The sequence below is a fragment of the Thunnus maccoyii genome, chromosome 3 (genome assembly GCF_910596095.1).
Source record: "Thunnus maccoyii chromosome 3, fThuMac1.1, whole genome shotgun sequence".
NCBI lineage: Eukaryota > Metazoa > Chordata > Actinopteri > Scombriformes > Scombridae > Thunnus > Thunnus maccoyii.
In genome coordinates, this window is record NC_056535.1 from 24,168,054 (window position 1) to 24,193,864 (window position 25,811).

The 25,811-nt window shown below is 39.2% G+C and overlaps 1 protein-coding gene across 2 annotated transcripts in view; it reads left to right on the forward strand.

Moving 5' to 3' along the window:
• LOC121894715 (cadherin-22) overlaps positions 1 to 25,811 on the forward strand; it is a 180,782-nt gene that overhangs the window by 105,207 nt on the left and 49,764 nt on the right. For both annotated transcript variants that reach the window (XM_042407515.1, XM_042407514.1), the window contains 2 exons: positions 9,071 to 9,365; positions 24,874 to 24,993. In XM_042407515.1, the coding sequence (XP_042263449.1) occupies positions 9,071 to 9,365; positions 24,874 to 24,993 (415 nt within the window). The remainder of the gene's footprint in view (positions 1 to 9,070; positions 9,366 to 24,873; positions 24,994 to 25,811) is intronic.

Below are 25,811 nucleotides of genomic sequence, written 5' to 3' on the forward strand. Positions count from 1 at the left end.
TCTTATGTTTCTCTTGTAGTTTTCATCAACGCACCAGCAGCCTAACTGTACTCTGATCCACTTTGCTCTGCTGTGCTGTAGAAAATCTGTAGAAAAACTGCAAAAGTCCATTGACTAACACTTAATGCAAACCGAGCACTTCCTGCAAATGTTTCACATGAACAGCTTTCAAAGGGTGAACCATTGTACTGTAAAGCAACTAAAGTAAGTATTGACTACAGGCTGAACAGAAGTTCTGTGCTCTGCTCAGATGATCTGAAAAGAGTCCACATCTAGATTAGGACATTTTATGGTGCTTTTTTTTTGAGTTTCAGTTTTAAATATTACTTGAAGAAATGGATGCCGACAAGCACTTTCTTATGAACCTTAAACTTCCAAACTTCCATGAGCCACCAATGGCCTTTTACTGTTTCATTCTCATAAGTTCCTATAAGTTTTAGTCATTACAATCACACATAATTTAGCTGATTTGCATAATGAGCTATAACTTCTGAAGAAAGTCCCTTATAATTATGATCCAAACTTCTGTAATTAAGTACTAGCTATGTATCACTTTTAAACAAAGCCTAAAATCACCCACTAATAGCCTGTTTCAACCAAAAAATTCCAGGAACTATGGAACTACAGGAACTGAACAAGAAACAAAAAGTCCCTTTTGCACATTCCTGTTTGCGTGTTCCATTGCATTTAAGGAACCGCAAAGATTAAGCTAATTAGACAGATTAAAAAACATGTTGCGCAATTTATACACAAGGAACAGACACAAAGTGATTCTGTTGTTCTATGTATTTACTATAACTTTTGCAAGGATATATTTCCTTATTTTGTGAATGAAGTGGTACACAAGTAGTTACTGCGTTGTTGGAGTTTTACCAATCATCAACAGCCAGCCCTGCAAACCTCACGCCTAAAGTCCCTTAACCACCAGGCAGAGCATGGACTTTTTTGCTAAGGTTTTTGGTCCCCTAGGAAAAGTTTCTGCAGTAGAATGGCCCATATCTATTAAAAACACAGTCATTCTATTTTGTTTTGTTTTGCAAATAAATGAATGTCTTATATTCGATTCTCATTGCAGGAACTTTTCCAAGAACCATTTTAGGAACTCAGGAGTCTTACTTTCCTTTTCACCAGAGGAACCAGGGTGTAAATTTAATTCCTCTGCCATGGTTCCTGGATCACAAAAAGTCACTGTTGCAGGTGGTAGTACTTCATGAACTAGTGCAGTTTTATTCACTTATTAAGCAATAAGAAAGTGTCAACAAAGCATAATTTGCTAATTGTTTCATTGAGTTAGGTTACTTTTTAAAGCAGACATTTTTAACCATAAAACACTCTGCAGATTTTTGCTACTTTGGAGACAGGAGCTCTGGAGTTTTCAGTCTCACCTCTGTGTGTCCTCTTTGCATTCCTTCATCGCATTCAAACACAGTGTCAATAACAGTAGATTGCAGCACACAACATGATGAGTAAGTGTTGTTCAGTCGTTGCCCCATGTTTAAAGTTCTTCACACACAATGGAAACACGAACAGGAATGCGCAAAAGGAGCTCCCAGTTCCTTGTTCAGTTCTTGTGGCTCCTTAGTTCCTGGAACTATTTGGTGAAAAAGCTGCAATACTCAGTGATGACAGACTCAGAAATGCCCTTCTCTTTTATGTTGAGGGCAATGTCTTGACACTAAAAATGTGATCAATGAATGTTATTTTTTGAATCTAATAAAAGATAATGAGTATATGTCAAATCAAATCTGTTTGCTATCATCTCCGTGCAGTGTGTACATTTGGGAATATTTTCTCCCTCTTTTTTCTCCTCTTCTCATTCACATCCTATTCATCAGATGGTGCTCAAATGAACTTCAGTGAGTTGATGAGAGTGGACAACATGTACGATTCGATTGCCTTACATGGGACATGATACGAAAAGACATAATATTAATGCAGACAGCATGAGATTCAGCCATGAGTCACACACATCAATCATGTGATCCCCTTGTTTCTAATCATTTAGACATGGCAATTGACCAGCTAATATTGCATCTGCATATATTGATCTCTTTATTGTTACAAATGAATGAAGATGTTCCCTGCAGCAGGGTGTTAATTATCCCTTGGCCATTATCCGTCTGTCATTGTTATTGTGCTGCATTCCTGCTGTGGAGACACAACAACAAGGCCAAGAGGCAGTTCTGTCTGTCTACTGAGAGACAGGAAGATAGAGAAAGAGAGAATGAGTGATGCATGAGGAACGGAAGGAAGGAAGGCTTCGTACATTGACTTGTGATTCATTACAGGACAGGGCGCCAGGGAAAGCAGTGAACTGATATAAAAGGGTTGAGGGGAGCTCAAGGGAGTGACACAGCAGGAGGCAGAAGAGAGATGATTTTATTAATAAAATTATCTAAAGTTATTGCACTTCATGTGTCTAGGGCACCAGGCAGTGTTATCAGGGCTATTAGTGGTGTGCGTGAGTGTGGCTGTATGTCTTTCTGTGTGTAACTCTCTCACACACACTCACACACAGATGGACTCTGCTGGATTTTTGGTATCAACACTTTAATTTGAGCAGCAGAGGATTAAAGCCAAGCAGTGTGCCTCTGTACTGGATAATTGCAACAAGCTTTTTTTTTTTTTTTTTTTTTTTCATATTACTTCAGCCCAACTCAGCAAACTTGCCAAGCTTGCTCTGTCTCACACTGTGGCTGCCACTACTCTGCTAATGAAATCAGATTTACCAATAAAATGGTCACTCACATGACATTAAACTGGCAGCTTTGGTCAGTACATTTAGATAATGAATCCTTGTGGACTTAAATGATCTGACAACCATATTTTTTCCTGCCAACTGTTTTTCGAAAATGTGTTGAAATGGAGGGAGGGGAATCAGAAACACACCGGAAGTGTACTTCTGTAAGAGACAGAGTTGCTGTTGAGTCCAAATAATCCTAAATGGCTGTTGTTAAGGAAAGTAAAGGAGGCAAAAACAACACTTTTTTTTTTCTCCTCGGTCATGTTTCTTTCTCCTCTATTTTAACAAAAGCTGTCAGATTTAAATCCATTGTGTGAGTGTGTGTGAGTTGGATTAAGTGTAGCATGTGCACATGTTTTGTGTATAGTTTGAGTGTTTTGTGTACAGTTTCGTAGAGTTTTTGTATTCATCCAACTCTCTGGTCTTTATGGATGTGTCTGGTATTGTTGTCCTTATTCTGTCTCAGCGTGTACACTGAAAAAATGTGCTTGCACAGTCCATGTCCAAGGTGCTTCTTTGTCCTTTTTTAACTCCCAGCATCCAATCTGAACCTAAATGAAACAGTCATCTTTTTTTATTCACCAAAATGTCTACATCCTTCTGAAGAATATCAGTTTGATTTATCGCGTACCATATTCTGTGGTTCTGATTTTGGCTATAGCAGGTTTGGCGTAGGGTTGGACATACAGCATAACCTCACTAAGTTGTAAAATAATGCTGTTTTGTTTTTTGAAGTGTTAGTAAAATCCAACAGGTTGTCAAGAGTGAAATAGAAGAAAATTGTTTCATTTTTCATCTGTTACATGTTTTTCTTATTCAGTACAGAGTTTCTTCCATTGTACGTGATACCTGAGCAGTCTTGGGTGGCACAATGTTAATTCTGTTTTCTGTGTGTTTGTGAATGAGATGAAAAAGTGTTTGACCAGTCAATCAGACAACAGAAAAATGCACACACTATGCTTGTTGCAGCAATTCTCCTCGTCGTGATGATCCAAGCTATAATTAGTCAAATCCAGGTCCAATAGTAGCAACATCACAAGGCTGTCATCAAAGAGGAACAAAACAGCTCAAGATCGGAGGAAATGGAAACAAAACAGAAACTGTGCAATTCCCTTTTGGGAGGAAGAGAAGGCCATTTTGTTTTTTCTGCACCTTTTGGGAATTATTTTTTAACTATTTTTTGTATATGTTATTCTGCTCTTCTCTCTCCCCCTGTGTTCTTTGAATCTTCTCTGTACTTCCATCCTCTTTCTTTTAGTCTCATCTTCTTCCTCCAATCCCTCCCCATGCCATCCCTTCTCATCCCAGCACCATCAACCCCCGCATTTTAATTTCTCTTCTCCCTCTGACTTTCTTCTCTTTCTCTTTTTCCTTGCTTTGCCACAATTTACTCTCCCCTCTTGTCTCTGGCTCTGTCTCCCGTGGTCTGTACGCTTCCTACCCCGTAGCTGTCTTCACCTATACTGTCTCTGATACAGTCACCTTGTTAACACTTTGAAGCTGTTAAGATCAGAGAGCTTGACAAGCTGCAGTGAAATGTGGCAGGCCTACTGCTGATTACACAGACTTAAATATAAGACAGCCAATTTGCTCCCGCTTTGAAACCCTCAATAAACCAAGGATTCAATGTAGCCCGCATTCTGCTATCGCCACTGAAAATGTAAAATCCTACTCTACAAATATCTTGTTATTCTGTTCTATTCTTCTTTCATATGATGCAGGTTATTACTAAGCCTAAACATTTTAATTCAACTCAAAAGAGCTGACTACCAAATAAGAAAGAAACTTTCCATCACTTCATATGAGTCATGGAGTCATCCCCTTCAGCAGGTTAGTCTACACTGACAGTTAGACTCTTTGTTATGACCCACAGGTGAACTTGACAGGGCATCAACAAACTTCCTCTCCCCTGAGTCACCCTACAGCTCTCCACTGTAAACCCTCAGGCATTGCTAACTACTGCTTGCATGAAGTTTAACTTGAAGCCAGACAATGAAACATAATCATTGCTAAACTATGGTGAGAAATACATATACAATAACTCTCTAAACATACTGCAGTATGTTTAAAGGATGTGTTCTGACTTTTTAAAGTCTTATTTTAATACTGAATTGACATGCTATATGTACAGTATGTTTAGAGATTTATTTGTCACTGTAACCACTCTATCCATGCAGGCCATGAAGCGTCCCTTTAGATGAGGGACAAACACAACACTGACATAAACTTGTTAGCAAACAGTTGTCTATTTATGCATCCGAGAGAAAATGAGTAACATTCGTTTGGAGTCATGTTTATGGCCAGTGGGCAAATTTAAGAACAATATGCATTGCATTTTTTGGTTTTCCACCAACCCCTGAGGGAAATATTTGGCTCTTTAGCTGCTGAATTCTCCACTGTGTTGGCTGCTAACTTCTTTCTGTCGTTTGATGCTGGGCAGGCAGTGTACAGTACCAGAGCTTTTTTGCTTAAAACAGCTGTCTGCTATACAACTGGAAACATCACTGATTAGAGCGGTGAGACTGAACCAAGACCATAAAGTTGTGGGCCGGAAAATTAAAACAATCAGCTGAAAGTTGCAGAGTAAACAGTAATTGCAGAGTTTGGTGATAACTCTTGGTTTGTCACTACAAACAACCACTTTCACATTAGACATAGTCATTTGACCCATGGTATAAAAATATTGATTACAGTGGCAGTCTGAGTTTGCCAAATTAAGCTGGAATTACTTTGACCACTAACTATTTCAACTTACACATGGGCATTTGAGTATTGTATCATTTTTTTGTGTTAGACTTTTAAAACAACGTTTCATTTAACTGAAACAGTATTGAATCTGAAACAGTAACTCGATGCTATAGTTTCCTTGTGACTTACCAACAGTATTTCACAAAATGCAAAACAAATCAGCATTGCTTTGGCTCATTCTGAATGCATACTCCTTCATTTTGGGTGTGTGTCTTTATATGTAAAAAGTTCAGGCCTGTATGTATGGTAAAGCAACTCTGCTGCCAAAAAATGGTTATAAAGTGTTTATTTCCAACAGTGATGCATTTTTACTGTGGAGAAAAAAAACCCATAATGCCCTTAAAAATATCTAAAACTTCAAATTTTACAAATTTTACAAACACTCATAGTTGTGTGCATAGTGATGGACAGTGGAGAGATGAATTGTGCCTCTGGAATGGTTTCCTAAGTTCCTGGGGGCACTTTGGTATTTTTTTTCCAGCTGTAAAAATGAGTCACCATTGGAATCCATTGTTAGTGACTGAATTTAAGCTGACTAAAGCTGCTGTTCTCTGTCACTGAAAAATCTACAAAGCTTTTATGACCACTTTGTAGCCTGCAGGGGGAGTGTTGAACATCAAAAGGTAGATTTTGTGTGGAGTATCAATTTAACATTTATGGTGTTTTTGTGGGTCTGCACGTGTATGGTTTTATTGTTTATAACCTTCCCTCAAAAATTCTGACCTGGCCACTAAAACTAAAACACACCAAACCCAAACACCACCCCTAGTCAGGCCCAAAAGGGGTGGGATGCTACAAGGTTGTTCTGCATAGAGGAATTTTGGCGCCCCCTGAAGAGGCCAGCGCCAAAGGAAAATCACCAGCACCAAAATGATAAGAATTAAGAACAAAAATAGCAATTCAAATCCTCTCTGAATGTGTTTAATAGCAATTTATCAACAACTGTTGAACAAGCAGAACATAAACTTAAATACGAAGTCTTAAACTTCCAGCAGTCAACTCCCCTCTCATCCACAGCCGCTATATTTTACAAATGCGGCTTGCACTGAATAAGCCAGCTAAACTGCACTGTTTTGACTGGGCCTGGATGCTCCGCTGTGAAATGTGTCCACTAATGGGAGAGAGGATTTCCTGTGATTTTTCAAAAAATAAAAGCCGTTTTATTTCTAGTGAAAATCTTAAAAAATGCTGAATTACAACTGCAGTGTACTTTTTGCATCATGTCCTGCCTCCTACACCCCTTGCCTAAACCCCACACCCCTCTCTCTCAAACTTACTCCCCTCCCCTCCTTCCAATGTTGTAATATTTTTTTTTTTTTTTAACCAATTTTGTTAGTTGGGGTTTCATTTACTCAAGCATAACAGGCATTTTTGTTTATCAAATGGTCAGAAATAGATAGAGCATACGACAAATAGATTTCATTGCATTCACTGTACGCAGACCGACTATGTTTACTGTCATGCATAGTCACCCCTCAAAGGCCCATTCTGAGCCAGGCAAAAACCTGTACTATATTTCATTATATCACTGTATCCATCAGATGGCACAGCTGCATAATCTAAAACACAAAGAGCCCAGAGAGAGGCATGAAAGATTTGACCAATGAAGCAGTTATGATTCCTGGTTATGCACAACACTAGTTTGTTTTGTCTTAATCTTTTTTTCAAATACATGAATTTAGCAAAGGCACATTTGCACTCCTGGTTATTTTTTTGCTAAGCAAGTGACATCCTGGCTCTGACCTTTAGTTTGCAGAGAACAACTTAGCTAAGCGTAGTGTGTGTGTTTTTCAAGCTGCCAACTTGAATCACTCCAGTGAAGATAGACTGACAGACGGATGGGTATATCCAGCCTGAGGGGGGAGAAATTGCATCGCCCCAGCAGAATGATGAACTCACTATGTATTTATGTGTGTGTGTGCGTGTGTGTGTGTGTTTGCGTATGTATGTAAGCACGCACAGTAGGTAGGAGTGTGTGTGGTTGAGTGCACACATGTACAGTAGGTAGGAACTAACATGCATGGTGCCAGCCTTTGTGCAATTGAATTAACACATGATGACAACATTTCACACACATTCTTGTCTGCAGAATCTAATTTAGAAATACAGAGAGAGGTTAAGAGAGAGAGTGTCTGAGGGAAACATATCCAGTGGCGCATGAGTATGCACACTTTTATTGGGTAACTCTCACAGTGTGGACCAATGAAACTTCTTTTATTATAACTGAAATATTGATACTGCCAAAGTATCTGGCAGTATATTTTCTCTGACTGTTCATGTATTTGTCTTCAGGATGATTCAGAATGGAGAGAAAAGGCAAAAACAGATAAAAAGGGAGGGTGAAATGGATGAGGGAAGCAATATCAAGGCACAGGCTTGCATTATTCCACGGTTTTACGACAAATACTTAATGAAAAACCCCGCGAGGATGATAGAAGCCTGTATTTAATTAAGCCTTTATAAAATATTAACCAGGGAGGCCAGGGCGATTTCCCCTCTCCCCTGGTCTGCTCAGTAGATTGAACCACAGTTACAATGCATAGGCACCTCTGAATTATAATTTCAGATATAAGGTGAGAAAAAGAGAGAGAGAGAGAGCACAGGTCTAGTGTGCACTAAAGAGCCAAAGGGGAGGCTGGGATGGGGGACTGATGCTGCTCCTATTGCTGCCTCTGGAATGTCTTCTAATCACATTAGGGGGGAACTATAGTGCTGATTTATAAGGGCTCTTTTAAGTTCACTTTTCAGCCCCAGCACCTCTATGTCTCTACCTTTAACAATCTTTGAAATGACTTTGATCTCCTAATTTGGGCGTCACATAGTGTGAAGGGCACAATGTGCAAAAAAGGTGTAAATCATCACTAGAACTGTGATGTCTTTTTTTCTTTTTTATCACGACAATGATGATGGCTGGTCTATAGAGAACTTGGAGAAGAACTTAAGCTTCAAATGCTATGGGAGAAAATGGGATAAGGGAATGGGTGGAAGAAATACTAATGTCTTTTGGTCACAGCTGATGACCAAATGTCATTTTCTGACAACTATCAATTACACAACCCATCAGAATTCACGGCTGTTGGAACTAAATAGAAAATTTCATGGTGACAAATAATCTCAATTCAAAAGTCAGTGTAGTAGTTCCTCTGAACTTTCTATCCCATATATCAGTCTTCATCAGTGAATGGAGGTGGCTCAGGTGTCATCATGTGACCTAAGAGTGGTCAGCTCTGTCGTGTGATAGCAAGAGGTCATATTTTAGGGAAAGATATGTAAACTCTATCTTCTTTCAAGAACGGTCTTTAGCATTGTGTGAGAATAAGATGTCATTGACCTCCATGATCTCCATGATATGGCCAACCTTTGACTCCTGGTTCAGGCATACATTCAATCTCATACAAAATGTTCATAGAAATGAAAAAGATTGAAAGCACCCATAATTTGGTCAGTTCTTCTTAACCTGCCTTCAAATGTAGCATTGCATAACAGTTTTAATTAGAATACAGAAGCTACTTTATCACTCGCAAACCATTGTCTGAAAAAGGAAATCTTTAATTTTATTCATTTTATATCAATTTACAGATTCATACAGACTCAGATGAAGGTGAGGGCAACATCAAGTACACTATCTCTGGAGAAGGGGCGGGCTCTATCTTCATCATCGATGAGCTAACAGGAGACATCCATGCCACGGAGAGACTGGACCGTGAAGAGAAAGCTTTTTACACACTGGGGGCCCAGGCCCGGGACCGGCTCACCAATAACCCTCTGGAACCAGAGTCAGAGTTTGTCATCAAGGTCCAGGACATCAACGACAGTGAGCCCAAGTTCTTGGAGGGTCCCTATATCGGCAGTGTGGCGGAGCTGTCACCCATAGGTAAGGCAAGAAACATGTAGTATAGTCAAATAGGGAACATCTGGAGAGCTGTTTCAGGCTTTGGGCTCAGGGTGGCCCAAAGGTGCACATGCTGTATAACATCACCAACCACTGTATATTGCAGCATTTTCAGGAGGCAAAGTCGGGTCTGTAACATAATGTTTTGTCCTGGGCTCAGGGGAAGCTAGAAAGTGCCAAGAAGAGCAATATGCAAAAATTCTCTCCCATTGTGAAGATGGAAATAGGAAAAAGCAGACAGGAGATGTTAGATGAAAATAGATGTGGAGTCAGTGAATTCACTGTGGGTGAGGAGGGAGGGAAGTAAGAATGGTAACATGGACATTTCAGGTGGATCCCCACACGGGCTGTGTCTGAGCTATGACCCGTAGGTAGGACAGAAATTGGAAATGAAGGAGACAGTGCATGCTTATAAAGAAAGGCGAGGTAGATGAATTACATTACTCCCAGATGAGCTTTGTGGCTGTGTTCTGACACGCTGTTATGAGGCAAATGATGAAGGGGGGGGGGGGGGATCAGCGGGAAAGAGGAGCCGAGGAGAGGTGCTTCACAAGAGTAGATAATGGCGAGGGTATAGCACATGTTGATGAAGGCTTTTGACATTGAAACCACAATGCTTTTAATCTTGACAAACATGTATTTATTGTGAGCACCAGTATTAGCGGTGCCCCATGGCTGCTTAAAATTCTCAGGGAAATGGAAAAGACAGGTGAACGAGGGCGTCAGGGGCTTCATTAGCATGGTATTAGTGTCAAATACACAGCTGATGTTTAATAAACAAAACTCTGGCTGTCAAGAGATATCACAGTGCCATGTGTGCTCATAATGTGTGTGATACTGGTATGAGTGTGTGTGTGTGCATGCATATGCAGCAGAGGTGGGGGGGTGCTTCTTGTTTGAGTGACTCCAGGAGTGGTGCAAAATGGAATGGCTCTTCCCTGTTCAAGCCTGATTGGAATTAATTCCTGCTTCCTCAGCATGATCCAAACTAAGGACATTTCTGCCTACAGTGCTGTCTAAAACTGAATGGGGTCTGTGTGAGTGAGTGAGAGAGAGAAAGAGAGAGGGGCAGAGAGAGAGAGAGAGAGAGTAAGGGACAGAGCAATAGAAAGGTTTCAAAAACAGGGGAAAGATAAAGAGAAAAAAAATAATGCAGAGTTTTAGAAAAAGATGCAAAGCCCTGGGAAGCAAAACAGCTATTATCTTCTCAAGAAAGACAGAGATTGAGTCATAGAGACCTCGCTTAGTTAATGTTAGTTAATGTAATCTTAATGATCACAACCCTTCTACTTTGGCTGCCCCCCCCTTGTTCGACCCTGCCACACCTCAGTCAAATTACGCACTAAATGAGTGTGCTGTTCATGTTTTAAACATCTTTGTGAAGCACTAGCCCTAATGAGGTAACAGCTACTGCTTAGTCAAGCATTCTCTTGCTTCATCCCTGAATCTTTTCTTTCTGCTGTTCTCCTGTTGAACATCAGCTAAGGCCAGCAGTTTTCTTTTTTTTTTTTTTTTTTGTGGCATGTCAGTGATAAGGTCACAAGCACAATGACAATAACTGAAGGGAGTGAAAAGAAAAAAGGAGACGGACAGACGAGCATGACTGTCACATGTCATTCACCAGCTCTGCTGCACATTGCCCTTCCCGCCCACATGTGTCAAGAAGTACTGATGGCATGGATGGGTTAGGGCACATTGAAATGGATGGAGACTATCACTTGTCTTGAATATATATAAAAATACAGGCTATCCATATTCAATATTCAAAATTCTTATAGAATTTAGGGAAACAAATCCCCAAAACAAAAATTGATCCTACTAATAATTATTATCTGTGTAACCAAAGCCTGATATATCTTATTCATATGTGCCGTGGACCTCCGTTGTTTCGAAAAACACATCAATGAGCCATTCTGTTGATACTGAGTGATATGTCCCTTCATAATGATTAACATGGGAACTGTTGCACTATTTTGAGTCAATTCCACATACCCCAACTTGCTGGCATAAATACTCACTCATTCGCCGAAGTGTATTAATCTAAAAATAGTCCCAACAAATGCACTAGTTACTTCTGTTTGAATATTGTTGGCTAAAAACTACAATGCCCAGCTGATTTACCAACTTACTTATCCATCTTTGAAAATCTAATTGCATTTATGTAACCTGGACTGATGCATTGTTGCTTTTTTTCTTTTTATTGAGTTTGTTGACAGGAAAAAATATATAGAAACACCAGCCTTATCCTTTAAAACTAGGGTTATCCACTAATTCCAAAGATCTAATAGTTTGTTTACTTTTGCTTTTCCGATGTCCCCTGAGCTGTCTTAACACCATCCACAATTTGTTTTAATTTTTTCCAACTGTGAGTTACTCCTTTAATTCATTTGCTCATTGCATTTTCAGTCAATACTGTCCATTACCACCACGAAAATCAAGGAGATTTTACAAGCATGCTAGCATCTTTAAATACTGTATATGTGATATTTTTACTTTTCCAGTGTGAATGCATTACAAATACTATTCCTCAAAATCTTTTACAATGAGGACATTTAACAGAATCTGGACACAGCTCCTGTGATCTGAAGCCAGGCTGCGTTTTATGCTGTGATAGAAGCAGATTGCAAGCATTAGCCACACTAGTGATATGCTCACTGTGCTGTTTTATGGCCCACCATACAGCAAACTGCCTTGGAAAAACGTGAGGCCATAATAACAAGAAAGTAATCAATAGTCACCTGCCTGAGGCATATTCATTTTTACTTATCACTCCTGTCATGTCCCCCAGTACATGTTTTTGTCATAGCTTCCGAGCCTAAACCTCCCCCGCCCCTCCTCCCCACCCACTCACGTTGTAGAGGCTTTCTGTCTATCTGTCTGTCTACTCAGCATCTGCTACCAAAAATAACACTTGTGCACATAGTCTGTTTGTTTTTCAGGGTTGGTTAACTCAAAAAGAGGAGAAGAGAGGGCAAAATCAAAATAGAACGGGCAAAGACGATGATGAAGTGTGAGGGTCTTAGCTCTGTGTTGTCCTGTGTAAAATGTGCAGCTAATGAAATTGAAATCTTAAATCAAATTTTTTGTGCACAGGTGAATGAACGTTGCTGAGAACTGTGCATGTCGTAATGTGGGGAAGGAACATGGATGGAGTCACTCTGCAGAATGCTAGCTGTGTCCTCTGACTCGTGATGATAAAGTCTGTGAAAGATGGATTTAATGCAGTGTCTAGGTCAATGCTTGAAGTGGGAAAAAAAATAAGTGCCAGTATTCCCCTTATTCACATGTTGACAGCCGGTATTAACAAATTATTAAGTCTTACATTCTGAATTTCTACAGCGAATAAAAGACACTAGGAGATATTACTGATGTTCACAACATAAATTTATTTAATCAAGGGGACAACCATTATTAGAGTAAAAAATAGTTGACTATATACACTAGCTTTAGTGTTTGCCGACAGAGAAAAGCAGGCAGGTGGGAACGGGTGAGTGTCATGTTGTGCCACCTGGGTAATGCACTTTATTTAGGGTAATTATGAATCGCCCAGAGAACCTGATATGAACAGGGCAGAAAAGAGTAACAGCCAGTAGTGCAGGCAGAAATCACAGTGTGGGTGGGCACAGAGAAAATCAGATGGGCCTAGCCCGTCCAAGACCAATCACAGGCTACGATTAGGTTCTAAAACACATATATTAACCAAATTAGGCCATTACAACTATACTAGCCTGAATGCACCACAGTTCAAACATACAAACCTTATACTTCGTCAGAGGTAATGTTACAAGTAACAAGACTAACATTAACAGCATTGCATAGCCTGGCACAGCGGCCACATGCTCCCACACACACAGCTGACAGATGCAACAGCATCACTAATCAAGCATATGGATAGAGGTACACCGGCACCAACGTGACACTTGAACATAGCCTGGCACGGTGTCCACATACTGTAAACCACACACATGCACTTACACACACACACGCACACACACAGAGATGGCAAACACAGCAACATCAGCATAAAATACAGTTGTACACCCAACAAAAACTATAACCAATAAACAATAATATTGAAATAGGCAATAGGCTACTACAATCTGAAATTGTAAATTAGCTTAATTTTGATGATTGCAGCAGGAGATGACGAGGCTTAGTGTTGAACACTAAAATAATTTCATTATAAGGGGGAAAAGGCAGAATTAGCAGCCATGTACGTGTTGTTACTACTTTGCAGTTGTAAGAGGAGAAACCTGATGCAGGATTTTTTTGTGAATCTGGCAATCTGCTGACAAAATCAGCAGGGGGAGGAGCGTAGATATGACTGTTTGCAGCTTGCTCTCTCTCTCTTTCATTGACTGTCCTCTCTCTTCCTTCATTTTCCTTTGGTCTGTGGATTGCTACAATGGGGGGGGGGGGGGGGGGGGGGGGGGGTATTGAATTAAATTTCTAGTTACAACCACAAAAAGTAAGCAGGCTAAGAAACCAAACTAAGTGACCTGTTCTGTCTGTCTATCGATCTCCTCTGTTCCGTTTCAGTACTGTGGACAGTGTGGCCCAAGCATACCACTATGTAAATAGCTGAAAATTATACTGGCTGTTTTTCTATAGATACATAAAGCTTAAACAGAGGGGGCAAAAAAATACAACTGCAAGCCCCCTCCTGGCACCGAGTCTGCACCAACAGCAGGAAGACCCTGTGTTCGAACTTGACCAGGGACAACTAATGACTTCTGCAAATATTTCCTGGGGTTTGCATATTCTCCCAGTGGCCTCTGTGATCGACTGGCCACCTGTTCATGGTGTTCCCCAGCTTCACTCCTAGAAAATAGATGGACTTAGCTGTTGTCTGGTCAGAGAAGCACATTTGTCTCTTTGAGAAGATGCATAAATTTTACCCACATAATGGTGCGTTGGAGCAATGAATCCTCCATCTGCCTTTTGTTTACCATCCCCCTGTGCTAAGCACTTATGCTGTGGAACAGTGAATTTATTGTTTTCTCATCTTTAATCCTGTATCTTGTATGACAAATGCACAAGGATCAGTAGTCTTGAACAGTAATCCTTGAAAACTGACCTCAAATAACAGTAATTGCCCACCACCATTAGCCTCTGACCGGAATGTAGATTGGCTTTTATTACACCTACTTGTCTTAAAACACTAAAACCACAGAATTCTCAAAGCATGCTGCACACAATTTCTTGATTTTTAGTGTATTAATATAGTTGAAGATAAAGATAAAGCAACATGGGACAGACAAGGGTCACACATTAAATTATTTCATATTTATTAATGCTGGATTTATCCTGCATTATGTGTAAAAACAAACAAACAAAAAAACACAAACCTGTTTTTTCATTTGCAAAAATAACTGTGGCTGATCTTGCCCTGATGAAACCAAAAGCCACAGAAACTGTCTAGATGTCTAAGAAGGCTTGAAGATTGGGTTCAAAACCAATAGTTTGAGTACTGACCTTTTTAAACTCAACAAGGAGTACAGCTGCGTGCCCCTGAGCTGACTTCAACATTCTCAAACTATTCTTTAGGTTAGCTGCACTGTAGAAGTTGTATGCATCTGTGCTGTTTGTATATGTGTGCATATATTATATGTGGAAAGAAAAAGAGTATCTGACATAGTTATAATGCAGCTTTAGATACCTTGTATTAGTAGTTAATTATATTCTTCAGTACATTTTCAGGATAAAATGCATTGTATACTGGAATCAAAGACTGTTCATTATAGGCCCATTTGATTAATGGTTGCTCACTCACAATCTAACAGGTCATCTTTCTCTTTATGGCTCATCATCCTTTGTATTTTTGGAATAAAAACTGACCCATCATTAATGTAAATCAACTGCGATGTTAAAAGCTAATGTTGTCTCATGTCCATTTGTGAGCTGATGTTAGAGGTACAGGTCTGTCCATTTAAAACAGCCATCCTTCTATTATAAAATACCTCTAATTCATCTTCAGCAAAAAGCCCTGCGTCATTCTAAAAGTCCCAATAACAGTCACTGAGACCACTTAAAGTTACATAATGTGTTAACATAAAAAGAGGTAGATAACCTCAAAGGCTGGAAGCTTGAATAGTTTATTTGTGTGACATCACGTAACATAAAAGTTTACTTTGAGGCAGGTACAAAAGGATGTAAAGACAATTACAGTAATGCATGTGATATACAGTATATATTTTATTTTATTAAGGAAGAGTTCAACATATTGGGAAATAGATGTATTCGGTTTCTTGCCGAAGAGATAGATGAGAAGATCAATACCACTCTCACGGTACACTTAATATGAAGTGGGAGCTGGTCAGCTCAGCTTAGCGTAAAGACTATAAGTAGGTGGATTCAGCTAGTATACTGGCACCCCTAAAGCCAGGATGTCACTGACTTGCTAATAAATAGTTCCAGCACATAACTCCCCATCAAACCACAACATTGTTTTTACATCACATTTTTTATACAGATTAAATAAACAACATATCATGTGTTATTTAGTGATCTTTAGAGGTGCTCGTAGCTTTGGACAGAGCCAGGCTAGCTGTTTCCTACTGCTTCCAGTCTTTATGCTAAGCTGAGCAAAGCGTCTGCATGCTCTACCTTCATATTTAGTGTACAGGCATGAGAGTCTCATTGATCTTCTCATCTACAATAACTCTATGAAAGAAAGCACACATGCGTGCCCAAAATGTTGAACTACAAAGGAGTCAAAGAGTGGAGGGCATGCATTTGAGGAGTTTGTTCAGACACAGTAGGATGTTGTTGACAGGAGAACACAGTTGCATAAGTTCTCATTCTGCGTAAGGGTGTGAACAAGGCAGTACATGAGTCACAGGAGTATGTATCGGTGGAATATGGCTTGACGCATCTCAGCTTGATGACTTACTGTAAGGACAAGGAAGGATTTTGTTGGAAGATCAATGTCTCATCTGCATACAGGCTGATCTTATGTTGATTGCTGGATGGTTCTGATGCCTTTGATGTGTATGTTACTAAGTAAAGAGACACCATAAATACAAGGCAAGTAGGGCAGCAACTAATGATAATTTTCATTGATGATTAATCAGTTTCTTTAGGAAAATAGTGTAGAATGCTCATTATCATTTTGTGGAGCTTATGGTGATATCTTCAAATGTCTTGTTTTGTCTGATCGTCAGTCTAAAATCCAAAGATTTTCAGATTACTATCATGTATGACACAGAAAAGCATCAAATTGTCAACTTGAGAAGCTGCAACCAATAAATATTTGTCCTTTTTGCTTAAAAAGTGACTAAAACAATTATTAAAATAGTTGCCAATTAATTTTCTACTAATAAACTGAACAATTAATTGACTAGTCGTTTGTAGAACATTTAAAAAGGTTCACTTGTTTTCTGAGGAGACCGTATGGATTTCCCTGGTGACATTTTACTGTAATAGCAGATATTTTTCTTATTTTTAATTTTTTAAATTTGATTTGCTATGTTTGTTCAGATTGTTACCATTTAAAATTTTTAGATCTGAGTCTGTTAGGTCTTTTAGGAATTAAGTTTTCCTATTTTTAATATAATTTAGTTGAAATTAGTTTGTAGTTTTTTATAGCTCATTCTAAGTTATCTCTGTTATATTACTTCCACTGATGTTTTTAATTATTTAGTTTTACATTCCAAATTAGCTTTCTGGTCCTTGTGTTTCTTTCCTCTTAGTACCACTTCTCCCAGATTATTAGTGGGCCTGAATAGTTGCTTGCAGCAAGGCTTACAGATGAGAAGTGGTTGAGATAGATGAAATTTGTCTTTAAAATGGTGCTCTGAAGACTGCAAAACCCATTTTACTGAAAATAATAAAATATCTGTATTGTGATAATAATATGTATTATGAATGATTTGCTACAATAGACACAGATGGATAGGCACATTTTCTGGTTCACTGTGTATATTTATTTAAAGAAATGTAATGGGCATCCATTCTGATACAAGACTATTTTCTTAAGTAAGTGTGGCGGTAGAATTTAACACAGGTGGAAAAATATTTCTTTCCTATTTTTTGTTGCCTCAGGCAGTGTGTATCTCATAACATGAACTGATGTGATCATAAGAATTTGGGCACTGAATTTACCTTTCTGTATCAACAACAGCTTTTTTATGGTGCTTATATGTTAATCCCAGGTGGTTTATATGTAAGGACATTTTGGCCTGAGGTTTATGTTTTGGTAAGCCTCATCATTAATATTTGAATTGGATCCATCTCTTTTCCCCTTGGTTTTCCCCAACCATAGTAAATGTTTAAATATTTATGTAGCTTTAAGCTAGACCTCAAAGTTTTAAAAACCCACAGGCTTAAGTAAAATCAAACTGGTATGCTGCCAGTTTTTGACAATACTACTTAGTCGTATAGTTCAGAGGCTTCTACACAGTTAAGCATTGGCAAGATCAAGCTTTTAGACACAATATCTAGAGCACAAACTGCAGAGACGTTATTGGCAGTGGCATACTGGCACCTCGAGCTAATGCTTATGCTCCACACGCCCAGCTTATATTGAAGTAATAAAGACAGGCCTTTTCCAATTTGAAATCAGTATTACACCATGTTACAACATGCATACTAAGACATCTGTATCTCTGCTTTTTCAGTCTTTATGCCAGCTGACTGACAAATAGCACATTTTGTCGGGTTGGAAGCCATTTAGTCACTGAGGCAGACATTCTTTCCCACCACTCAAAGGTTGGGTGACAGCGAGGGAGTGGGGTGGAAATGTGGCTAGGAGGCGTAGCTCTTGGTGGTGGAATCATAACAGGGTGAAAAGTTTCCATGGAGCTAATCCTGTGATTGATGTGGTTCCATTAGAGAGGACCTCAGGACCTCTGAGTGGTAGAGATGTGGCACGACACGCCATCTGTGCTGTAGCCTCTAACCTCAGGTAACACTCACTGACAAGTCACAGTGTCCAGAGAAAAACAGTCAGCCAAATGCAAGTCTGATAACAGACATTAAGCTGACCACTATCCTCAGCTATTATCTACTAATGACATGAACTGATATAGTGTAGACAAAACACACACAAAGGACAGAGTTCAAAGTAGCACAATAGAAGCCTTAAACTGACATTTATCCCATTTTCTTTCAAAGACACAATCTAATCTTTGACATTAGGCTGAAGAAATTAACGACAGAGATACATTTTAAGACAATGCCCTGCACTTTTATCTACTAAACAAATGTCAGCATCTGAGGCTTTCTTGCATTCCTTCATACCTCAAAGCATGTTATCTCTGTAAATGCCACAACTAGTGGTCTCTGATTGTGCATTTTTAGGGATCATTTCAATCATTTTGTTTGTTTGTTTTTGGACGAATTCATTTTATAATGGAAACTATTGATTTCAAGTGTCAGGCATACTGAGTTTAAGGATATCAGCGGAGTTTTCAAAATATAAAAAATATGCTATGCGATATCTGTATGGGCAAATTAGCTATTGAAAAAGACATCTGGTACACAGGTGCTACCTGAAGTGAGATATGGAGATTGACAAGACCCGAAGCCCAGGGAGCATATAGTAGGAGAGGCATAGTGGAATGTACTTTAAAAGTGTCTTTGTGAAGGTCACTGCCTTATCACTATATACAAAAGTATAACATGGATGTTATATAATGTGGATGTTGCACACAACATATACACAAAATAACTGGCATTTAAAGGCTGCTTGTGGTGACTGACACAGAAAATAGCACTAGGCAGAATGAAGCAGTATAAAGAAAGCCCTGTCTATAAAAGTTTAAAAGTAAATATATCAGTTTACCCTAAATTACTTCTCCTTGTGTTGTTTTGACAAGCGACCTTTACAGTATACATGCAAAAAAAATCACAGCTTACTATGAGCTAACAACTTAGAGGCTTTTGTGTGAATGAAGTTATAATTCAACTAAATAACCCATTTAAATGTTTTTGTGGATAAGGAGTTCAAAACAAAAAACATGTCTCTTTTCCTTCGTTTTTCTCTTCTCGTCTCTAGGTTCTTATCACTCCCTCAACCTCAGCATACTCAGCATGGATGATAAATTCCCCGCTCCCTCTGTATGTAATGTGAGAACTGCACAAGGGGATTAAAGTAATAATCACCCCTACTGTTGCTGTGGTCCAGAGAGGTTGCCCAGGAGGCTGCAAATTACTGCAGTCACCATTAGGACAGCTCAGCCCTGTTATGCTAACAGTAGATGAGACATTTGGAGCAGCAGTATCGCAGGAGAGAGCAATGCGACAAGGCAGGAGCAACTTACAATCAATATTCTCTGCCAACCACCTTTATGTATATGACCAGTAACATCCACCATTATGCGCTCAACCACAGTGCTTGACATAATTGATTTTGGCTGATCTGTGTGTGGTCATGTGTATGAATCGGTGTGTATGTTGGGGAGGGCGGAACCGAGACCCTAGTGAGAAAGAGCGAGAGAATGTGTCATTCGGTGTTTGAAGAGCCACAGCCATGATAGAGATTCACAAGTGTGAAATTGATTAAGTTTCTCGCTATTTCATTATTGCACATTTGCGGTCACGCAAAGAAGCATGGACACTCTATATAGCTTAGCGGAAATTAAACATTATTGTGCAAGGATTAAATCAAATATGTTTATAGGTAGCATGAAGATACAGGGGTGAGTGGTGGGGATTCAAATCAAATGATTCATCTGTAAATGCGGGTTGATATGCTTGAAGGATTTTTAACAAAGTTTGACCAATTTTATGTAGATCTACAGCTATTGGATGCACAGGAAGGTTTTTGTACTCAGTATTTATTCTTCCAGACCAAGATTTTACAGCTTTTTGTCATTGTTTCTCTAAAGACAACTGCTTAAAAATAATGAGAAGTTAAGACTTAAAATTGACACTAGTCCACAATGTTGTCTACAAAACAAATAATGATCCGATCTATTAAAATACACAAATTCAAAGTCTAACAAAGATTAGATTTACAACCTCTTTCAGGAGAGATGAAAAATATCTCTAAATCCTTGTAGGGATCTTGAAGAGGATCAATGTAAGCAGGCCATTGGCTTTTATGACATGGCAGATTTTTCTTCCCTTTTTACTTCTTTCTCTCTCTCCTCCCTCTTTTCTCTCCCTCATTCTTTCCCCATCTCTCTCTCCTGGGGCATTTATGTTGATGAGAGAGGAATGAATCACAGTAGAAGTAGTGAAGAAATAACTTTTCATGTGAAAACACCTCAGCTTTTATAGCTTTACTAAATGATCCATAATGCGGGCGGGGAGCACTCAGTCCTGCAGATTAAGGCGGGTCGGAGTGGGAAAGAGGCTCAGTGCTGCAACCGTTAGACCCCTCCACTGAAGCTTGCACCAGTACGGCACCAGCTGAGATGGGCACAAATCTCTTTTACGAGGCTGCCTCTTAAATAGCTGTCAGTCTAGTGTCTCACACGTGGCGAACTCCTCCAGCTCCCCTCACAGTAATTGAACCATCTCTCCCAGAGTGCTGAAATGGTGTGGGAAGCCATTCCGACAGCCTGTGTTGATGCCATTAAACCAAACTCATGCATAAATCTATCTATATAGCCATCGTCACCCACCCTCCACCATATCCTCCACGCCCAAAAATCAACCCTCCTCCTTACTCCATTTCACCAGAGATGGCCCCAGAGTTAGTTTTCATCGGAATATTATTTACATTATCCTTCAAGGGGTATTGTGCACTGCTTAAACATAATTTGCAACACAGACTATATGCCTATGTTGTTATTTTTGATTGACTGTTGCTTTCTTCATGTTCTTGAGACCATGAAAATTTTGTAGCAAATTCAGAAGTACCATGTGCATACCAGAAGGACACAGACTAAAGGAATTATTCCCTCATTATTTCCATTAGAGTCTTATCTACTTTATGAAATTAGTTTTAATCTTGTCAACCGGTGAGATTTTATGTGCCATAAAAAGGAGTTCTTGTATTATTACAATAGAATAATATAAATAACAACTGGTAAACAGAAGTTGAAAATAATGCGTAATAAACAGCTGCCATTCAACCCCAATTATGTCCCAGGCATTTTTCTCCGCTAGAGGATTAAATGAATAACAAAGGCATATCCTCATAATGGTTGCATAGCAATGAGATGTTATTGCCCCATCGAGTCCTTCGTGGTGAGGCAAGTCACAGGGAGAAACGCTGCCAAATACTGACACTCTCATGAATCCTCTCATGGTTTCAGCAAGACCTACAGTCACAATATGCTTAATTCATCAATCATGGTTTATAATTCAACTCCAAACTTAACATTTTGCGCTGACAAACAGTTGTAGCATCACACAAATATTAAACAGAAAAACAGTTGTGTTACTTTTTAATATTTGCATATGAAAATGAGAATGATCCTGTCTTATCTCTTTTAATATTGTTTTGACGGCGAGACCCACATTGTAAATATCTGCAGGCTGCACTGAAGGCATGAGGGAGTGAGATGACTAAATGTGTATTTGTCAAACAAGAGTCACAAGTTGGCTCAGACTTCTGACAAAATTATTGGGGTTACATATGTTAAAAATGTGACTAAACGTGACAACGAACTGAAAAATAATGTGTCATTCATCTCCTCTGGTTGAAAGTTGCACTTTTGACCTTGCCGAGTTGGGAAGGGTCAGAAATGCGTTACCTCTTTTGTACCTGTAAGAACATCCAAAGTGATGTCAAGGTGTACTAAAGTAAACAGACACCCTACACCAATGCAGCAAGGTAAGAACACGAGGTGCTGGGTGTCAGCAAAATAATTTCAGTTGGTATTAAACTACTGCTGTTAAGTTTTCTGTTTTTTGTTCATTTTTTAATTGAGCAATAACTACACACAAGGTATAATTGAAAATGTGAAGAATATGATGTGAAAAGTTTTTTTTGCATAACCAAACCAAACAAACTCAGCCCAAACAAATGTGCTCAAGAGGGAGAAGAAAGAGAGACAAACCTTTGTATTCTGGTAATTAAAATTATTATTGCTACAGTGCATGCTGTCTCATCTGAGAGTAATTTAGGATTGAGCTTTTAGTTGGTGAGAGAAAAGCAACTCTTTAGATAATGAATATCAGGAGCTTCTCTCGATTAGACATACGTCTCCTATTTCTGCTATATGCATTACATTCCAATCTGAGAAAGTCAATATTTTTTATTGAATTCCCACAAGTCCATCAGCAGTAGAATCTCCTTAAGTGAGACGCCAACCATGCCAACAGATACTGTAAGTAATGACTTCTCCCACTAAAAACACTGATGCAAGCCAGAGCTTTAATAAGAACCCAAGTGCCAAACTCACTGCCACACTTCTCCTTTTTAATATAAACACAATAAAGTAGCATTTGCATTTATATAGTTCTTCCAAGCCATCTAACATTGCTGCCTGCCAGTACCCAGAAACAGCTGAGCGTCAAACTGATTGTTACCTGGGGAAAATTAAGATAAGGGAATAATCCCATGGAAAAAAAAAATGACTTTGTTGGACCCACAGCAGTAGGGCCAACCAGGTAGAAAGAATTAGCAAACCCCTGCCTGTTGCCAGTTATGAAAATTCCTAGCTTCTATATAGCCTTATGTTTTCAATATGATAACAACAATATCACACTCATCCTCCAATTGGGATGCAGCATATCTTGATCTTCTAAGGATCACACCGGTGTGTATTTTGCATATTTGGATGAGGTAATGAATGTATGATACGACTCACAATATGAATTAAAAGCTCATTCCAACCTTGTTAATATGCGGTGCTTTGTATCCACTGGGAGCTGCAATATATCAGGATTTAACTGATAACCACACAAGGTTGTTGACAGCACCAGAATTCTTGATACTTTGGTGTTGCATATGAAAATACTGATCCACCCATCCGTCCGACCATTTCTGTGTGTCCTCATGTATCCCTTTTCACACTAGTTGTTTGTTAGGATGATTTGCCTTTGAGCTAATTTGTCACATTTCAGTTCAGAATTGCAGCAAAATAGCACACTCTCATTGGTTTCACTAGTAAGGTACACCAAGTAGACTGCTGCATCATATACTAGCTATATGTTAGCAGGCAGACCTTCCTGCTCATATCTACTTTACCTACAGGCAGAACAAAAAAAATGCTATAGGTGACAGCAACAGGATAGTGATCTGAGCTGTCTGATTTAATGGCCGGGTGACTTAATGATAATCCACTGGCCTCTCCCTCCCTCTTTCTCCCTTAGGAGCTCGGTTGGATGACAGGAAACAAACAGTGCTCTGACACTTCCCGCTAATTAGCATCATTAGCATACAGCCATTATGTGGCTGGACAGTAGCATGACAGGGCTCTGAGAAAGGCTACAGCGGTGACCTTTGGTGGACAACACCAGCTGTCATTAATTACCCATAGCATTGGCCAGTGAGATGGAGACAAAGACTGACTCCTTGTCCTTGAGGAACGTCTCCCTTTTTATCTTTCTTTTTCCATAAGTGAAATCATTTATGGAAGGAAAAATGTGCTCACACGCTAAAAGGCAAGTATGCTGTTGTTTCTTAACCTAAAAATGAAGAACCTTTAAGTTTTGTAGGCTTTAGGCTGAGCTTTAACTAAAAGGTGTGACTAAACGAGGAGATACGCCTGTGTATTTGCTGCCAGAGGCTTGTGTATATGCACACTGTTGACAAATAATATACTAAACTGAATGGGAAATAATGACTTAACCACTGTTACTCCACAAATCCCAATTTTAAAGGCTTCATGTGGAAATGACTTTATTCTCCGCCTAAGTGCCAGTAATCATGAGTAATTCTTTGTTGTAGATTTCTTGAGCTTCTAACAGTCTTTGAAGATATAATGTTGACGTTATGACTTTGTGTTCCCTTTCATCTCTGAGCACAACTTCTGTGCTGATGAGAGGCAAAACAACTCCGAGCATCGGAGGAGTGAAAACATAATTTGAAACATCAAAAAATTTGTTTGGAATATGATGTGCATAGAGATGAAATAGTTACCTGGTTCAGTTTTACCCAAATGCATTAACCTCACTCTCCCAAGTATAATCACAGACAAGTATGCATGAATGCACAAACAGGTACACAGTCATACACACACAAACACACATACACACACACACATAGCTGTTACTATACTTGTGAGTCCCCTTTGTAGACATGATTCATTCTCTAGCCTTCAACCTATACCTTAAACATTGCAACATGGAAAACCCTCAGTGCCTAACCTAAACCAAATTTTTACTTGACAACAAAGTGTAGCCTTCAAATAGTCCTTAGTGAGTGCTATATCCTTACTCTCAAGGTCAGAAACTCAAATTGGTCCTCGCAAAGACAAAAATACCGGAGTTTACACACACGCAATACCCACATCCCCACAGCTGCCCTTAAATATACAGTATACACCACCTCCTCCTCTTTGAAACTGGATTAATCTAGAGTTTCTCAAGTGACCTGACTCAGAAGTTTATATTCTATTTTTTAACATGATGTTACGTCTCTTTTCGACAGGAACGTCTGTTATGAAGGTTACTGCATCAGATGCTGACGACCCTACATATGGTAGCAGTGCCAGAGTGGTGTACAGCGTTCTGGATGGAGAAAAGTTTTTCACCGTAGACAGAAACACAGGTAAGAATTATAAAGACTACATTTTCAGTCCCCCCTACACCTGTTATTTCTTTTTCTTAGAAGATTTTCTTGTGCTCCTTATTTTTCTACCTTGAGCAATCTGAAGTTCAGAGACCATAATTCTCAGATCCATCAAAATTTGCGGCCAAAAACATAAAATCAATTGGCCAACTTTATAAAGTTTCAGCCAATAACTCCTGGCTCCAAATACTCTAAATACCATATGGCATAGAGTTAGTGCCACCATTGAAGAACCTTCAAGAAAATTGCATTGTTAAAGTGATGGTCATTAAAAGCTTCAATTGGCAAAAATTGTGACAGTATTCAAGGGATGGAGTGAAATATCTTGACACTCATTGATTGCAGTGAAAACTGGTGCAGACGTGTGTTCCTCAGTGGACTTTGGTGATCCCCTTTACAGACTTTCCAATTATAATCACCAGCAGTTCTAAGGTCTGACAACATAGAGCTGAGTATGACAAGCTGAGTGCTAAAATAGCCACTGTACAGATAATAAAGCCTTTTCATACTGTAGGTGACAACATGGCCTTTCCTCTGCCAGCTCCTTAATACCAAACTTTATTTTTTTTTTTGTCCCACTAGTTCTAAGACTCTAAACACAGAAATTGTGTCTAAATTATCATTTACCAATTACCATTATGTCAAAATCCTGGGCTCCACCAGATCTGGATTTAGCCTATGAAGAATCTTCCCAGCTATATATTTCAATATTCCCTGTTTCCTTACTGGTCTGGGGTTTATTGGAGCGATATGGCCTGACCCAGTCTTTCAGGAGTAGCTTAGCACTGGTGTTTGCC